The 18,797-nt window shown below is 33.9% G+C and overlaps 1 protein-coding gene across 1 annotated transcript; it reads right to left on the bottom strand.

The window, feature by feature from the left end:
* Positions 1-2,700: 2,700 nt before the first annotated feature.
* On the bottom strand, positions 2,701-13,146 carry LOC149910775 (sodium/potassium-transporting ATPase subunit beta-2-like). The gene is made up of 7 exons (XM_090116660.1): positions 12,971-13,146; positions 5,795-5,935; positions 5,439-5,558; positions 4,656-4,849; positions 4,187-4,276; positions 3,678-3,861; positions 2,701-3,397 (listed from the first exon to the last, which is right to left on the bottom strand). The coding sequence occupies exons 1-7, from the start codon at positions 13,101-13,103 to the stop codon at positions 3,288-3,290; spliced, it is 972 nt and encodes a 323-aa protein (XP_089972786.1). The 5' UTR covers positions 13,104-13,146; the 3' UTR covers positions 2,701-3,287.
* Between the last annotated feature and the right edge of the window lie 5,651 nt (positions 13,147-18,797).

Below are 18,797 nucleotides of genomic sequence, written 5' to 3'. Positions count from 1 at the left end.
ACTAAAGCTTTTTCATCTATCAATCACCATAAAACTGAAACATCTATCACAATTTTATACGTAGATAGCGACTAGCATAAAATTTATAAGACTCTAAAATATAAAAGCTCTTTTGGATATATTTATTTATTCTGAAATAGTTCCTGCAAATAATTTATTAGTAAGTGAAAGAGTAAAAAAAAGATATAATGACAGGCTCCTCAACCTTTCACAAAACTAGCTTTTTGTCTACGAGCTACGAGCATACGTCATACGATGAACCTACGTGAACACTTCCTCTTATATCATTATCTACTAATTTGGTCTTCAGTATTTACAAAAAGCATACTCTATCCATAAAAGCGTTTCCCTAAAGTGTTTGATGCATTCTTAGATGCATTTTTCGAAATCGACATTTATTTCCACGCATTTCCACGTTACTTTAATATCTATTGTACGTAGCTATTCATATCTACATAGGGTTCATATAAGTATAGGAAGCGGCATTTTGTTTTCGCAGTCGCAACATGAGGGATGAGGGACGAAGGTCCGACAGAGCGGCGCCGGGACCCTCTGCCAAATGTAACTGAACTCTCTTGCGTCACTAGCTGTAACGATTATCTAAGATATTACGCAGTACGCAGGAGTAATTTCACTTATTATTATAGTTAGTATAGTTGAGGGGTAAATAACATGGTAAATAATTATAGAATAGGTAACTTAAAATATCTCACTTGTGTTGTTTGAGTTTTATTAATAAAAATGAATTTTTGTATTAAGTAATTAGATTCAATTTTTATTAATCACTTTGAAATTTAATTAAGACTTCAGAATCAAATGGCTATCGCCTCAAATGCAGCTCCCATTAATTTTATTTTCACGTCTTTATGTTTATGTAGGTACCAACTGTAAATGTTTGATTAGTTGTATTGCTACTAGAAATTTTAAAGAATAATATATTATTATATAGAAAAAAATATGTCATTTGACACAATTCGCGAAAAAAATATTTTCCTAGATCATGTCGTTTTCGCGTAGAACCACACGTAGAACGTTCTAAAAAGCTTTGCTAAAGCTTTCTCAAATATAAATTTCATTGAAAAATTAAATAGGGTTATGTAGCGGAACACAGGACAAAGAGAAAATCAAATAAGTCGAGAGAATAAGAAAATAGAATTTCGAATTGTAGCTTTTGCACAAAACTACAAAACGATTAGCTTTGCTCTTGCATACTTTGAATTTTGACATAATTTATCTTTTAAGATAGATTTGTTATTCCAGTACTAATGGTATCTTGATTTTATTTCAGTTTTTAAGCTATTGCATAGCTTCTATCGCGGGCCTTGAGCGCGGGGACCGAATCGAGAAATTTCGTAACGAAAAAACCTCACGATCCCCACTCCGACGGACACGGAGCTGTGGCTTGAAGGCATGCTATGCAATAGCTTTACCGCGGCAGTCCCCGAGTGCCACACGTCTTTTTTTTATTATACTTTCATACTACGCGTCTTTTTACGCAACTCTACATATCAATATCTTAGCTCAAACTAAAACAACACAGTCTATAATAATGCTGCTCTACTTACTTATACCTATGCTAGATATATTTTATTTGGTTTTCCTAAAAACCTATCATTCTACTACTATCATGAAATATTATTCTTATCCCAAAATTTTAAACAATTGTAGCAGATTTTTTGTATTTTGTGTAGGTACTCATTTATATTAGATAAATTGTGGTACCTAACACGTTATAAACATCATAGCTTAAAAATAATATACAATTAGCAAGTATTTTGGTTCCGGATCGTCTTAATTAAAATTATTTTTAACTCCATCGTCGACACCTCCCAGATTCGTTTTAGATAATAGGTACACCTAATATTACGTTTTTTTTTTAAATGATCCAATTTTATACTAAATACGTTTCTACGTAAGAACTCTAACTTAATATTTAATCACATTACATGAACACAGGGCTGGCGTTAGGGGGGGGGGGGGGCGAGAGGGGGCGATGGCCCAGGGTGAAAAATTCTGGGGGGCGCCAAGGTCTGAATTTGGTTAACCTAACACTTGATATAGCTTCCCTCAAGTGGGTGCCACAATATTTTCGCCCGGGGTGTCAGTGGCCCTTACGCCAGCACTGCATGAACATAATATGTATGTTAGGTACTTTATTAGGATATTTTTGCAATTACTGCAAATAACAATGAATGAACAATAATTATGTTGTCTCAGAATTAACTTAGCATATTCTTTTCGGTACTTTCAATTTCCCTAATACTTTAAATAAATATCAATTTTTTCTCCAGACTTACGAGTAAGTAGAGGTGTGAAAGAGCTTTTGTCTTGATAGAGCAATCAGTGTTGCGTTTTTCAGGTGACAAATTTTTCTTTTTCGTAATGACTATTGCATTCCAAAGCTATTTAATTCGTCTGGCTAAAAACTCATCAATTAACTGTCTTATAATTTTATTATTCGGTAACTTATTAGTATGATATAATTTTCATTTTTAACAATAAGCTTGTAAGTACTAAAACTTTTTGTGTAAGCATTGATTACTTTTTTATGAGCACTCTTATTTATTTTCTGTAAGTTATTTGAATATGCTTTTAATGATATCGAAAAACACTTTAACCTGTTTTAGAAATCCGCAAGTAATTTAGTCACTTTTATAGTCATTAAGAGGATAGGAATAAAGGATAAATAAAACACACAAAAAAGCTAAATTGGAACCAACTATTGCATATTTATTGACTCATCGTCCAGAAAACATTAATATTAAACATTATTTAATAATTTAAACTTTATTTAAGCGTGTAAACAAAACTGTGTTGCCATGTGGCTATTCTAAAACGAATATAAATTAATCGCCAACTAGGCTATTGCTAAAGGTACGGCAGCCGGCGCCAGGCATGACCATGGCAGCCTTCGGCCAACTGACTTGGCCAGTCTCTGGACGACCACTAAACTGGGCATGGAATGCGTACACTCAGGACACACATTACACAGAAGTTTTGCAAGGACACAAAGAAAACGTTGAGCAAGAAAACACGAGCAATATTTGCGCAAAAGCTGCCACACGGAGGCTCACAGAGTTTAACACAAAATCAGGTTCAATAGAAATAAACCTAGTTTACTGATCGTCGAGAGTCACCTTAACAGAAACTTAACCAATTGGCGAACTATATTGGCAGCCAAGCACCATTTGGCCAATCACAAACTCAGAATGGCAGTGAGGTTGCAATAGAACGCTGGACGTTGACTAGAGTGCTGGCCAATGTGGCGATGGCGCCGAGGCGGGCGCTTAAGCGCGGTCCACCATCAGCTCGAAGTGGACAGACCCTCGCCGCTCGTATCTGTCGTAGAAGATGTTCTTGGCCCACGCTTTGCACTCGATGTTGATCAGGACACCGGCTGTAAACGAAGAAAAGTTATTTAATGTCTATATCATAATTTTATACAAAACTGACATCAATAACGAAAACCTAAAAAAAATGATGAAATTAAGGATATTTCAGATTTAGCTTCGGAGCTTAATTTAATGTGATGTTTTTAAGCTCTAGGACGGCTCTAAATTATATTTTGTAACATAAATTATTTATGAGCATATATTATTTCTCATCTACTTTATTTGAACCAATAGAATGATATAATCCTCAGTCCTGATTAGTAAAATTAGAAGCTTAAAACTCACTCCTAGGCTTCTCGAAGAGTACAGCAACCAGTGGGCTCAAGTACCCCTCCTTGTTGGTGAAGGGGTAGTAGAAGTTGGGGAAGCCACGGCGCGGGATGTACTGAATCGGTCCGATGTTCTCCACGTCAGCTGGATTCTCTCCCTCGCAGGACACCCACACCGTATTCGCTTCTGGCTTGCCGGACTGAAATGTTTTGATTTGGCAACTTTTTAAATGTGTTGTGAATATTATAACAGAACGGAATTAAGAAAACGTTCATGTCATCATTAATTATATTAAAGATGGAGGCTGATTTTATTATTCATTTTTTTGGATCACCTCCAGGAGTCATGATAAATGCGTATAAAAAGAGTGAATGAGTATGAGATAAAGACAAGCCCATGCCAAAGGAATTTTTAAGGTCATCAAGAATTTCTTTCACAAGTAATCTTTTTGCCTTGTATTTCGTTACGTGTTTATGAGATTCAATTATTGTAATTTGAAAGATATATAAACGTAAGCTACTTACCACCATCTTGATGTGTTGCTTCAGGTCCTCGGGCATCCTGTCAGGTAAGCCTTCCGTGTTGTTGTATGGGTTCGGGGTCCAGTTGAAGATCTGAAAATTGATAAATTTTAATCAACTTTAGAGTTTATTTATAGTTTAGTTTTTTTCATACAGAGTTAGATAATTTTCGTGCTATGTTCGTTACTTCATTTACCTACCCATCATTTTTACTGCGATTGTGACTTTACTATCTAAGGTATTTTTTTTTTTGTTATGAAGAATTAATTTCTTCTGTATTTTTCATTTCCGAGAAGCTTTTGTAAAACTTGAAATTCGATAGTCAACTGCTGAGCAAAAAATTTAAATTGAAGGAATTGTACGATTCATCAATTTGGTTTAAACTTTGAAGACGTAGGATTTTTCTGAAAGAACTTTGTGTGCTTACAATAAGAACAAAAAACACTTGATCATATTATCGATGCAATTTTACCTTGTTCAGCTTAAGGAACACGCATGGTCCACCCTCCTCATAGTTATACTGGTTAGCGGAGGTGCAAGGATGGAAGTCGTCTACCGGCACATCGCAGACCTGGTTCTCTCCCACGGGGCCAGAGGTGGGGGTGCAGGGGACGCGGTTTTCAGCACCAGAAGCCTCACCACTGCCACTGCCCTTCTTACGGTATTCTGGAAGTAAGGAAAACATTATTACTTAGTGCATTTTTTATTGTTTTTAAAATGAGGGTTTAATTAACATAAATGTCGTCACCTGACTTATTTTTACATACAATGTGAAATTTTACTATATATACTCGAAATTTTACTCTCAACCCGCCTAAAGAAGTTTCACTTTAAAAGACCGTCGTCTTATAAATATTTAAAGCAAACTACTCAACATACAATAGAAATACGACACGGCTCTCATGATCATAGAACATAATTTTTTCCAGGTTATAATTAACGATACATCAATTGCTTGTTAAACTAGCTCTCCGGTTTCACCCAGGTTTAAATAGATCAAAATGGTTAATAAATCAGTCTTAATTACAACCTTAGAAACATTTTAAGCTATTGCATAGCTTCTATCGCGGGCCTTGAGCGCGGGGACCGAATCGAGAAATTCCGTAACGAAAAAACCTCACGCTCCCCACTCCGACGGACTCGGAGGTGTGGTTTGAAAGCATGCTATGCAATAGCTTTACCGCGGCAGTCCCCGAGTGCCACACGTCATTTTTGTTTTTTTTTAATAATTTGATTTATATAAGTACAAACTTACGGTCAAGGAATTCGTCGATCACTTGGGCCCATCTCAGCACGGAGCCCTTGTCATTAGCCCTGTAGTAGATCAGAGTACTCTCGACGTTAGCTGCTTCGGGCATGGGGCGGAAACCTAAGCCTGTAAACGGGGACATTAATTTTAAACAAGTAAATTAAACTTTTTGCTGAACTACATATTGAAGAAATCCAATTAATTTCATTCACGGCCGATTTTCCAACTCCTGGATATATTATGTTCAGCTTGATAAATAATTTATAAATATTTACAGAAAATGAAAACATTTACCTAATAACTTATCGTGAACTATGATGTTACGCAATTAAGTTAAATTTTTATGAAAATATCAGGCTTACCAGGATTGCTGCCAATCAGGGAACTTTCCATCTGCCATTTAGGCATCTTAGAGTCAAGGGTCTGGTAGAAGATCGCCAGCATAGCGGCGAAGAAGCCCACCAGTATCGCATAGAAGATCAGGTAGAACAAGAGGATTTTTGCTGTAAAATAAAAAAGATAATGAATAAATTGTTCAAAGGAAGAGAGTGACTTCACTCTCAAAATTGCATCCGTCATTTGTTTTGGATTTTTGTTCCTTAGGCAAAAGTTAAGGAGCTGTTTTATTAAATGACGATTAACTTCTAAACAAATGTTTAATACTGTGCCTAGTTACATCTAGACCTTTTTCATAAAATCTAGATTAAAACCTACCAAAACCATTTCTAATTACATCAACTCGAATCAATTGAACCTACCACATCAATTTCGGTGTAAATAAACAGATCTAGAGACAAAATGGGAACGAATGTGCGTGTCCATTGACCAGTCTCAATGCTGTAATTGTCTCTAAACGATGATGTTCATGGATAGTAATTGTCAACCGAACATTGACCGAGTTATAGTGTAGCATATAAATGTATGTACATAAAAAGTGATTGCAAATTTATACATATTGGGTCATCTCGTATCTTTTTAGGCAGTTCCGACTTCCGTTCACGATTCACATCATGAAATGAATCTGAATATACTCATGATATCGTTATTTTTGCAAAAAGGACACATTATTAAAGATATAATTTGTATTATCCAGTATCTAGGATTTAAATAAAACCCTATTATCTAATTCTCTGTTGGCCATAAATCAAAATCATGTTACACTATAAATACTTACTTCCGAATATTATTATATACCTACATAACAGTGATGAAGCGAGGACAAATATAGCTGTTCTAGTTTCGTGATAATTAGAGTCGCTAATTAAAATGCGCTTGTTAACCATCTAATACCTATGAGACCAAAGAGATAGCTAATCTATAGAGGGTAAATTTTCGAATAAAATATATTCAATTAACTTTTACCTGAGATACAAATTCGTCCGCATGTTTTTTTTTCAGAAATGTGTAAAAGTGTAATATGCCTGTATTCAGGTAATGATTTTTTCAGATCCTTCGAAAGTTGCATGTTGCATGTAGCATGAAGCTAATGTATTATGCATATTTAAAACATGCAAAAAAGTAATATCATATACTGGATCTATATTCTGAAAATTGTTGTACAATGCACATATTATGTAAAAAAAGCTGTTGCTAAAGTTTTTTTATATTCCATAGCAATTTATATGTATACAAATGAAATACAGATGAGCGCTTCGATAGAGCACACGCCTGCTAGATACTATAAACCTAGTATTTTAGGTCAACCTAGGTCATAAAGTGTGCGCATGCGTACTAATAATGCGGTATATTATGGTGCATCAGGAAAACCAATGAATCATATCATATGTGCACCTAGGGTAGTACATATACTTATATTTTATATGAAAAGTTATACTGTCATTCAAATAGTGATAATTTTAAGCTTAATAATAAGGGTAGTATGATAGGATATCAGTTATAAGTAAATAGCTTGCATATGTTGAATTGAAATTATAGCGCAGAAGTCGTTGCTTAATAATTTCTATCAACTATGGAGTTTCTTGTCGGTTCTTCTCCGTAGATAGGTACTGCTTTCCGAATCGGTGATAAATGTTAAAAATATGTAATGACGTTTCAAAAGTGCTAATAGGAGAAGTCTAATTGAATAAATAAATATTTGAGTTTGTGCTTGAGTTTGAGTTCAACTAAATTTCAAGATCGCTATATTTAAATCGGAATGTTCTCAAAAAAATTCTATAAACGGGAGTAAGATGAAAATATCGTGACTATGGAAAAAACGTTATTCTCCTCCCGTTTCTTAAGTGAAAATACTTCTAATTTAAATTGAAATATGACCCTGGAAGTTATTTCACACAATTGGAATCCATTCAACGATATTTATAAATCACGTGTCTCTGAAATATTGGATCAACGTGGTGCACTGTGCACCTGTCACTATCTGCAAACGTGAATACATGACAATACATCTGAAATATATGTACATAATCACTACAATATAAGTAGTATAAAACAAAGTCGCTTTCTCCTTCCCTATATTCTTATGTCGTCTTTAAAAATTTCGATGCGGTTTTTTTAATAGAGAGAGTGATTAAAGAGGAAGTTTTGTATATTATAATTTATTAGGTTTTAGACAAAGCGAGCGAAGAAGCGGAGGGAAAGCTAGACGTACTATTTAATAGAATAATCATTATTATATTGATTAATCATGCTCCCTGAGTAGCTCTACTATGTAATTTTCATGTCGGTTATATATAAAGTTTATCTTTATCTAAGTGCTAATTGTTAGACAATATGACCATTGACCATTCAAGAGCACTTCTCAGAATAAAAGATTAAGATCGAGATACGCAGTCTCGCAAATTATACTAACTGCAGTGAGAATACTGTGAGAATTGAGATAGATTACTATAGGTTAATGGCATTATGATAAGATTACTAGAGAATATAAATAGAATATAGAGTTTTCAATCATTTAGACGTAAAAATAAACGATAGCAAAGTATTTGAAGCATTTTATCCTTCTCTTTCCCTAAATAGGCAATCGCATGTCAGTTACACGATGAAAACCCCTCTCAAAAAGAAATATTTTATCTATTTTCCCTATTGTCAGAACATGGTCAGAACATTTTCGTTTCTGAATAATATAAGCTACAATAGCAATAAATAAAAGCCTTTTCCATCCAATCCATTTTGATTATCTTACAATATATCTATTATGAAGAAACTATCTTTTCGAGATAGTAGACAATTCATAGTAGTTTGGCGAAGCGAATTATTCTACACCTATCATGATTATCGGCGAATAAGTAGGAAAAATATTGTTTACAGCCCTGAAACTTGATCCTTTAAATTCATAAATCAACAAAGCATACTAAGTCAAGCTGTTTTATGATGAATCCATAAAATATTCCCAACTAATGATCATAAACAGTGTATGGGCACCGGGCAGGTAGAAGTAGGACAATCACAAAGGTTGCGCTGGTGCGCCGACTCGGCTGCGCGCGGCTCCAATCGATCCAAGGGCATTGCTGCTCCACAAATAGGTTACCGATGCAAAGCCTAGATTTTCAGACCCTGTGACAAAGGTCTACGCAAAATTACATAAAACCCCAGTCTTGCCACCAGACTTTAAGGAAATTAAAGGCAAAATATAATGTCTACATTTGTCTTAAAGTAGAGTAACGCGTAAAAATTTGTAATAAAATCGTTAATAATGATGGTTGTAGAAACCAATTATTAATATTTATTTGAGGACGTAGATTCTCGAACGATAGAATAGACTATTAACTAGATATAATTAAATTTCTATGCACAATATAAATTCAAATAGGACCCAATAAAGTATCATTGTTCTTACGTTTCAATGTTTATTAGGTACTAGATGGGCTCTACATTCAATCCCAAAAATACATGTATTAATTTTATAATATATTTAATATCAAACATATAAAATGTTTTTAACAAAAAACATATCAAAGTTGGCTCTACATTTTAGAAAATACCACCGTACACTTTCAAATTCATAGAAAGTACTAGCGATCCGCCCCGGCTTCGCCCGTGGTACATGTTTACGTTTTCTCGACATAAGAACCATCCTCGTACTTCAAGGAATATAATAAAAAAAGAATTATCGAAATCGGTTCAGCCGTTCTCGAGTTATGCGCTTACCAACACATTTTGCGATTCATCTTCTTTCTTCTTATCTTATATATAAAATTCTCGTGTCACAATGTTAGTCTGCATACTCCTCCGAAACGGCTTGACCGATTCCTCTGAAATTTGGTAAGCATAGTGGGTAGGTCTGAGAATCGGCTAACATCTATTTTTCATATGTACCACGGGCGAAGCCGGGGCGGACCGCTAGTTTTTATATGTAAGAAGATTAACACAGTTGACAGATATATACGTGTATTAATGTTATATTTCTCCACAGAGGAGTTTAAAGTACCTACTCATAGAAATGAATCCAATTAGTGTATTAAAGAGAAGATAAAAAAAATTCGGATCTTAACCATCCTCTATTCTGTAATTTTTCTCCAGATGTCCAGAATAACACTCAATTAAACTGATTTATCAAAATAGTGCATCAAGGACCATACTTAGCAAATGTCAGTCTAATTAGAACCCTAACTCAAAGTGTTAGAGTTGTAATTAACGAATAGTATTCATATATGGCAGTAGTGTTCGTTAATAGCAAATAGGTAGTACAAATCAATCAGTAAGAGTGACATTTGTGAAATTGATACCAAGAAAAACATATTGTTGAATGCACATTTATTATGTAGTTTCACATTTATAATTTACTCTATTGTTTTTTTAAAGCATAACATCTACCTATTTTAGTAAACATTTTATTTGTAAATTCTAAACAAGATTTTAAAACTTAAATATTTAAAAACATCAATAAAGGTTTTTTTTGATATCTTAATCAACTGGCATTAGGTTATTCAATATCGATATTGTACGTAGTACATTCTATCTCGATGATATTATAGTATATTTTTAAATCGTCCCAGATTATTGCCTCTTTTACTCATTTCATCAAAAACGTGCTCTACAAATTAAAAACCTTCGAAAATCCGTAAAAAGTTAAACCATCTCCTTTTAACAATGTACCTATGCAATACATAAGTACCTAACTCCAATACTAAGTACATACTAATAGTTGTTAATGAAAAATCTTGACATGGTTTTCCTTAACACATTGATGCTAAGACACGTGTTTATGACCATTCATAATTAGTGTTATTTATTAATACAAAGGTCTTGAAATATTGTTATTAACTAGCTTTGTAAGCAACTTAATAATTATATCGTTTTAGACAATAAATATTTGACATGATATAAAATAATGTTTTTACAGTTCCGGTTTTTCTACTATTCGAGAAATGCACTACTTAATGAATATAAAAATTATTTAGTTGCAAAATTATGTAATTTGCACTTTGCTATTAGCTATTTAAAATTTCAAATTATTATCTTATCTCTATAATCTATAGGTATAATATTACAATCATAAATTATTATATTTAATACCTTTTATAACGACGTATTGAAATATTCTGTTCCTTATTTATCCATTTTAAAAAAGGCAAAACCGCGGGCTACAGCTAATCACATATTTAACGTTATAATATTCCACGTTCATAGGTTTCTTCAGTGCTTTGACTGTAAAGCCTTAATCCCTGTAAGGTATCCCACGTTACAAATCTCATAAGTTCATGACGTTAACTTATAAACTGTTATGTATTGTTCATTTAAATTATAACAGTTTTTTCGTGTATCATTTTTCGTATTCATTTTTCAGTGTCATTTTTTTATATTCAATATGTTTTAAATTTCCATCCCTGTACTTTTCTAAACCGAATATTTTTTAAGCTATTGCATAGCTTCTATCGCGGGCCTTGAGCGCGGGGACCGAATCCAGAAATTCCGTAACGAAAAAACCTCACGCTCCCTACTCCGACGGGCACGGAGGTGTGGCTTGAAGGCATGCTATGCAATAGCTTTACCGCGGCAGTCCTCAAATGCCACACGTCTTTTTTTTATTTACCGTTAGTTAGAAATTAATAAGAGTAAAGATTATTGTATAATTTTAATTTATCATTAGGTTAAAGTTCAAATTTTGAACGTTGATTATAATTTGTATCTTAAATTACATTGTATCTCTAGGGACAGTGTTCCTCATCAAATAGTAAGCAAGTTAATTAAGATCTAAAATATTCCACCTGTACTAAATTTTATGAAGGGTTCAGGTCACATCCCAACTTTTTAGTAATCTGTGGTAAGTAGGTATATATTCCAAATCATCTCAATAGTTTATTGATAGAAATTGTTCAGTTTCCTCAGAAAGATTTCTATGTAGAGTCACGTATCTACTGATTGTCTGATGGTAGAAGCTAGGAAGAAGGCATACATGAATACATAAACTAATTCTATCCAAAGGTTGCCTGGCAGAGATCGCTTGAAAGCGATAAGGCCGCCTATTTGACATGTTTTATCTGTCTTATATGTTTTTTTCTTTTCTTTTCTTTTCTTCTGTATGTGTGTGTTAAATAAAGAATTTTGTATTGTATTGTATTGTACATGTTTTTTAACTATTTTCCATCCAATACTTATGTGACAATTTCACTCATCCGTATTGATTTACAGGATTTTAAAATACCTATTCTCTTAGATACTCTGGCGACAGATTTCTGGTGTTTAGAGCATACTTTAATATGTTAGTGACTTATGACATGACATTTCACGCATATAAGAACTGTCAAATTTAGAAACAATTATAGACTTCAAGTTTGTGGTTTAGATGTTAAGGCTGACAAGCAGTAGAGCAATATTAATTAAGTAATCTAATTATCATAGCTATTTGCAGTACAGATAGTTTGAATTAGTTTATTGTAGTCGTAGCTTTAGTTTTTAATGAAAACGCTTGGGATTTAGATATTGTTTCATTAAGCTCTTAATTGTACAATATTTTATGCTGCAACGTTCATATCCTGATGCACTGAAAAATTCTCCTTGTAAAAATTATATTTGAATAATGAATAAAAAATTACATGATATATATATCAGTTAGGAATATATGTTAATTTGTTTCATTATTGTGCGCTTATCTCGCGCAATTGTGTGATTTCCGGTGACAATGATGCGCACGCGCAACGCGATACAATTAAATATCTTACTTTTATTAATGATTATTACGAACTTTTATAGCCATTTAGTTTATTTTTTATTTTTGGTTTTAATTCTACGTAAGTAGGCACATACGAGTCAATGATGATGTACATGAAAGATTGGCAATACTGAAATATTATTTCAGGTAGATAACTATTATTTGTTAGTGAAACCTCACTGAAAATGGCTACAAATAATTTACTTATCGAAAAAGGATGGCATTTATTAATAGCATAGCGCTTCATTCCCGAATTAAGTTATGTTACGTAACAGGGTATCTACGCCCATCCTATTATTAAAACATTAACAATAAAATGCATCTATTGTTCCCATTAAGAATCTATTACAATTTTCAGTTGCGCATTGCCAATCAATAATCGATTTTCCCTCCAAAAGACCGTCACGTAACATGATGCGGTACTCACCCCAGCTCGATCCCGTGCGGCCCAGCACCTGCCCCGTCTCCGAGTTGTAGATGAAGATCCTGAAGCCCTCCCATTTTCCTAGATCAGGTGGTGGAGCATAATACTGTTCGGTTACTTTTGTCTTGTCTGCCATGGTCGAACGCCGAGCCGGACTGCGGTGCAGAATCGATTGCCAGCGCCTTCGACCCTCCCGCCGCTCGCGCCCCGCACCCCGACGTACCCTCTGCAACCCTCTATCCCTCTTACGTAACGATTGCGTAACGCTGCGCGCGCATCTCGCTACCCGAAACCAGAGCGCAAGACCCCGCTTTTCCGATGTACCAGTACGGTCCGATCAATTTTCCGCACTGTGGAAAAGGCGTGAGAGCTCATGTTCTGTTGGACGCTGAATTAGGCTACAATCTTTAGAGTATATGCTGCCATGTTCTCTATATAGACGACATAAGGTGCTATTTTAAGATAGGCATTTTCTTTAAGTTTGTTAGGCATAGCCCGATCATGGGTTATCGGCCTAGACACAAGGAAATATGAATATTGAGTTTACATTATTGATGATTTCGAAACCTAATTCTGACACATTGTGCATTTTTCGCGTTATTAACTATGTGTATTTTTAGTATTACTGCTTACATGATTCTATTTATTTCGTTTCTATTTATGGAAATCCTTTTTAATTTAATTACTTTTTAAACGAGGAACACACAAAAATTATTGTAGGTTAAAATTTACTATTGCTAAAATGTATTTTTGATAGACTTTATAATAACTGGGCAATTATATTATAAAAAAGTCGTCTTAAACCGATTAAAAATAATTCTTACTGAAATTATATTTTATACGATTTTGTACAAATAATTATGAAAGATATCTAGATAGGTATTTTATTAGTGTGAAATGGCTTCGGAGAACTTTTTAAATATTTAAGTCTTACAGTAATTATGTATGCAGCCATAACTCTTTTTTTATTGTGTAGGAAATTAAAAATCAAATATAAAGCTATAAATTTATTCAAATACAATACGCTCTACAATACAATAGATTATAAATACGCCTGAAATATTTCTCTTAGCTCCAGTTAACAAAATACATTCCACTATTTTATTTCACCAGGCGCTAAAAAATGCAAAATCAACTCCAGTGAAGTTAAGTTCTTTGTCAACTTGAATGGAGTTATTAGATAACAGACATATTACATATTAAGTCTAGCCTGCTGCATTGGATCTCCTGCTTTTTCTACTTTATCTGGGAGTGGTGCATCACTCAATACATCAGATTGTGGTTTGGTCCACGCCTGACAAACGCAAGTAGGGCCTTGTCCCTGGTTATTAGGTACTAGGAAACCTTGTCCATTAATGGTTCCACTTTCGTTGCCCTGGTAATGTCCAGAACTGCCCTGATACTGTCCATTACCCTGGTACTGCCCTGTGCTGCCCTGGTAATGACCATTGTTGCCCTGGTACTGACCAGATCCTTGGTATTGCCCATTTCCTTGATACTGTCCTGTACTTCCTTGCTGACTTACAGCTTGTGTCGTACCATAATATTGGCCATTCTGCCCGGACACAGTTTGAGCAACGTTGGTCGCTTGACCAAACTGATTTGGTGTGTTTTGGTAAACGATCTGGTACTGCTGGTTTTGACCTTGCGTGCTAAAACCCTGGCTAGGTGCAGAGAATCCTTGGTAATTGTTGTTTTGGGCAAAATTTCCGGCTTGATTGTATCCGTTCTGATAGTTATATTGGCCCTGTCCGTTGAATTGTCCTTGATACTGAGTTTGGGAGTTGAAACCGTTTTGGAAATTCCCGTTTTGATAATTCGCTTGGGAGTTCCATTGTTGTGGATATTGCGGGTAGTTTTGATATTGGTTCTGTTGCGGCTTGTTCTTGTGGCTCTGTACGATGTCAATGACCCCGTTGATGATTTTCTCAGCCTGCGGCTTGAGAAGTCCTCCTGTCCTTACATCTTTCGTTGTTGCTGTCGCGGTGACGTCACGAAGGGCTATGAAGGCTATGATCTGAAACAAAGACGTTATATAAACATGAATATAGTAATAGACATGGGTTTTATAATCAAAACCGATGAAATCTACAGATATTTAGAAAAAGTTATGATTATATGTAGTGCGACCTAAATTGTACTTTGTAGCTTAGTTGCAAGAATTGCTATTGAATTAGTTATTGCGCGTCTTGATGCTTCTGTAGGTATCATTGATTATTTTGTGGCTAAAACTGCACAACATCATTTATAATGATTTTTGCAAAGGCAAAATTAATCGTCTCTTTAATTAATTGTCTTTGATAAACGATTTTAAAATATTCTTATGCATCTATCGAAATTCAATTATGTTAATTATTTTGCCAAGTCGACTAGATACAAAAATTTTAAGTTAAACTACACAATATACACTTCATTCATAACCAAAAATCATGCATTGTAGTGGATTAAACTCATATATATAGAATAGTACTATGCTATAGTTTTACTATACTATACTATATTTTATTTATTTAATATTTAAATACATAAAATATGCAGAACATCTATATGAATTAAATATTATTTGTGTCACGACTCCACTCGTGTGGACTGCTCTTCAAGCCGTAATACTGACCTAGCACACCATTTTTTTTATTGAAATTTAACATTTATTGTAAATTTACTTCAATTCAAAAAATAAAATAAATATAAAAATATTGGGTTAAAAAAGTATTGTACAACAACACATATCAAACGCGAATGAAACTCTAAATACAAAGTTTCCTCTACTTAGTAAAGAAAAAAGTTTTTTTGCAGTTTTTCTCCGTAAAGAAAGATTGTACGGTTAAAATCATATAACACCACAAATAAAATGCAAAACCATATTTATAATGCCATGTTCATCCCCATATTATATTATTTTAAGGATCTTTTTTTTGCTCAAGTATAGGAAAATAAAAAAAACTTACAATGAAAGAAATGCTGTACTTCACTTCCATGTTGGTTGACTGAAAGCTCCAAAGTTGCCGAAAAGTTCCAAGGACAAGCTTTTATATGCAACTCAGCGGCAAGATAGAGCCTGTGTCTCGCTGTAAAATCATTTATAGGGCTGCCAAAGATGCAAAATTAAATTAAAAAAATTAAATTTGGCATGTATGTTCAATAATTAGTGATTAGTTAAAAATAATATGAATTAAAAGATATTCATATATTAATAATTAAAGTATTGGTGTGTTTAACTTTTGAAATTTACAAAACAGTGTGAGTTACTAATATATTATATTTATGTATTTAGATTTATTTTGTTCAAAGTCAGTTCTGCATCTGTATTTTAATATTAATATTATAATATAGTATAGTTAAAATAACTATTCTAATACTTTTTTAATAAAATACCATACATGAATCATATTGTCGCATATGCATTACCTACAAACTAAAAGCGTCTCAATCGACATTTATATTCTAAAAAAAAGTCATCGAGGTACAACCCTAATGCAATTACAAGAGGTTCCGTAGTAGTGAGTGATGTGTACAAGTGATCGAGGAGGCGGTGCGCGAAATATCTCACCCTGTGGCCTACAGTCCCGCTATATGAGTGTAGTGTTGCGCTGTTGATTTATCGATATCCGATACATTTAATTTATAAAAAATGAAGAAAATGACAAAATATTTTTGTGTTAACAATCGGGCAAAGTAAGTCGTCAAACTCTTAGAGTATATTGTGTAGAGCTAATCTATTCACCTATAGGTGAATAGATTATATTACTTATAAGTAGTCAATAGAAAAGAATCACTTATAATACATAATATTTATTGTATTTAAAGTAAGAGCAGAAAATTTGATCATTCAAATCACTGAATGATTCGATTACAAATATATAACAAACAAAAAAATGCAAATAAATATTCAACTTGCACATTTATAATACGAATGCGTTAAATGCTTATTTTTTCTGAATAGCGAAATAACCGTATCGATAAAATTTCATCGTCAGCACCCACCACTAGCCACTGATTGACGCTCAGCCGAAGGCAATCCCTGCGCGTATTTTTTATTCCATTACAATAAAAGATGTTGGATCATTGTCGAATAACGATTTATTAAGTTAACCCCGTTCCGATTCGCGGAAGCTGATTTGTGCGTTCATGTAATTTGATTTTAAGATTGGTTTGTAATGAGGATAAGATTAAATAAAATATAAAACAGGTTACAAATTGGCAGCAGATTGAATTGGCGTGTGATATCAATACTAATTACGAAGGGCGTACCAATTTTTTACCGATTTTTAAAATGGTGATTCATCGGTTGTAATTTTTATTAATGTTATCTCGGTAACTACTTAACCATATTTTAGCTAAATTTATCTTTGCAAAATCTTATATATAAAATTCTCGTGTCACAATGTTAGTCTGCATACTCCTCCGAAACGGGTGGACCGATTCTCATGAAATTTTCTGTGCATATCGGGTAAGTCTGAGAATCGGCCAACATCTATTTTTCATATATACCACGGGCGAAGCCGGGGCGGGCCGCTAAAATAGTAGTTATTATATTATTGTAGTTATCAAAAACATATCTAAATGTACTTTTCTCCTAGTTTATGTACCTATTGTTTTTCTTCCATTTCAAGGTATAGATAGCGTGCTCTACCACAAATTGAATAATGATCTTTCGGTAGAAGAAAGAGCCAGGCAGTTCTGTTTAATATCATTTATTTTGGCTTATAATTAATACTTTTGATCATTTTAATAGATAAACAAATTCCTATTTATAACCTACTAGCGGTCCGCCCCGGCTTCGCCCGTGGTACATATTTACGTTTTCTCTACATAAAAACCATCCTCGTACTTCAAGGAATATAATAAAAAAAGAATTATCGAAATCGGTTCAGCCGTTCTCGAGTTATGCGCTTACCAACACATTTTACGATTCATTTTTATATATAAGAAGACTAGCGGTCCGCCCCGGCTTCGCCCGTGGTACATATTTACGTTTTCTCTACATAAGAACCATCCTCGTACTTCAAGGAATATAATAAAAAAAGAATTATCGAAATCGGTTCAGCCGTTCTCGAGTTATGCGCTTACCAACACATTTTGCGATTCATTTTTATATATAAGAAGACTAGCGGTCCGCCCCGGCTTCGCCCGTGGTACATAATATTTACGTTTTCTCTACATAAGAACCATCCTCGCACTTCAAGGAATATAATAAAAAAAGAATTATCGAAATCGGTTCAGCCGTTCTCGAGTTATGCGCTTACCAACACATTTTGCGATTCATTTTTATATATAAGTTTTATAAACAAATGCTCATAAAATAATTATTTAATCGTAAAATTGTTTTTTCAATCTTCTAGTTAAATCGCAGAGAATGTCACGGGATGTGCCTACTCAGACCATTCAGCGTGCGAGGTAAAGATAATTAAAGGGAATCTGAAACTATTAGGAGTCACCTCCCGCTAATAGTTAGCCCTGATGCCGCCAGGGGGACAGAGACGGTGTTATGCAGTAGTGAGACAGTGTAAAATATTGTTAAAAACGCAAAAAAAATAACGGACGTACGGAAAATAGTACTAGAATCATGAAATTATACAACTATTATCAGGCAGTAGAAGAGAAGAAATTAAATTAAATGTGTTTTAAATCATTGGTAAATTATTTTCCATAGCTTGTATCCAAAAAGACAGATTGTTTTACAGATGGTTTTTGTATTTACATAAGAACCTATGCAAAATGCGCCAAATCGTAAGGGCATAGAATACCTCTTTTTACTGCAATCAGAATAACAGCTTCCCTTCAATCACCCATAACAAAATAAAGGAATAAATCATGAAATACACGCGAC

Source organism: Colias eurytheme, chromosome 2 (genome assembly GCF_061535395.1).
Source record: "Colias eurytheme isolate Ceu_HAF_F1 chromosome 2, ilColEury1 Martin Lab GWU primary, whole genome shotgun sequence".
NCBI lineage: Eukaryota > Metazoa > Arthropoda > Insecta > Lepidoptera > Pieridae > Colias > Colias eurytheme.
The sequence above is the reverse complement of the archived record's forward strand: the minus strand, read 5'-3'. Positions and strand labels throughout refer to the sequence as shown.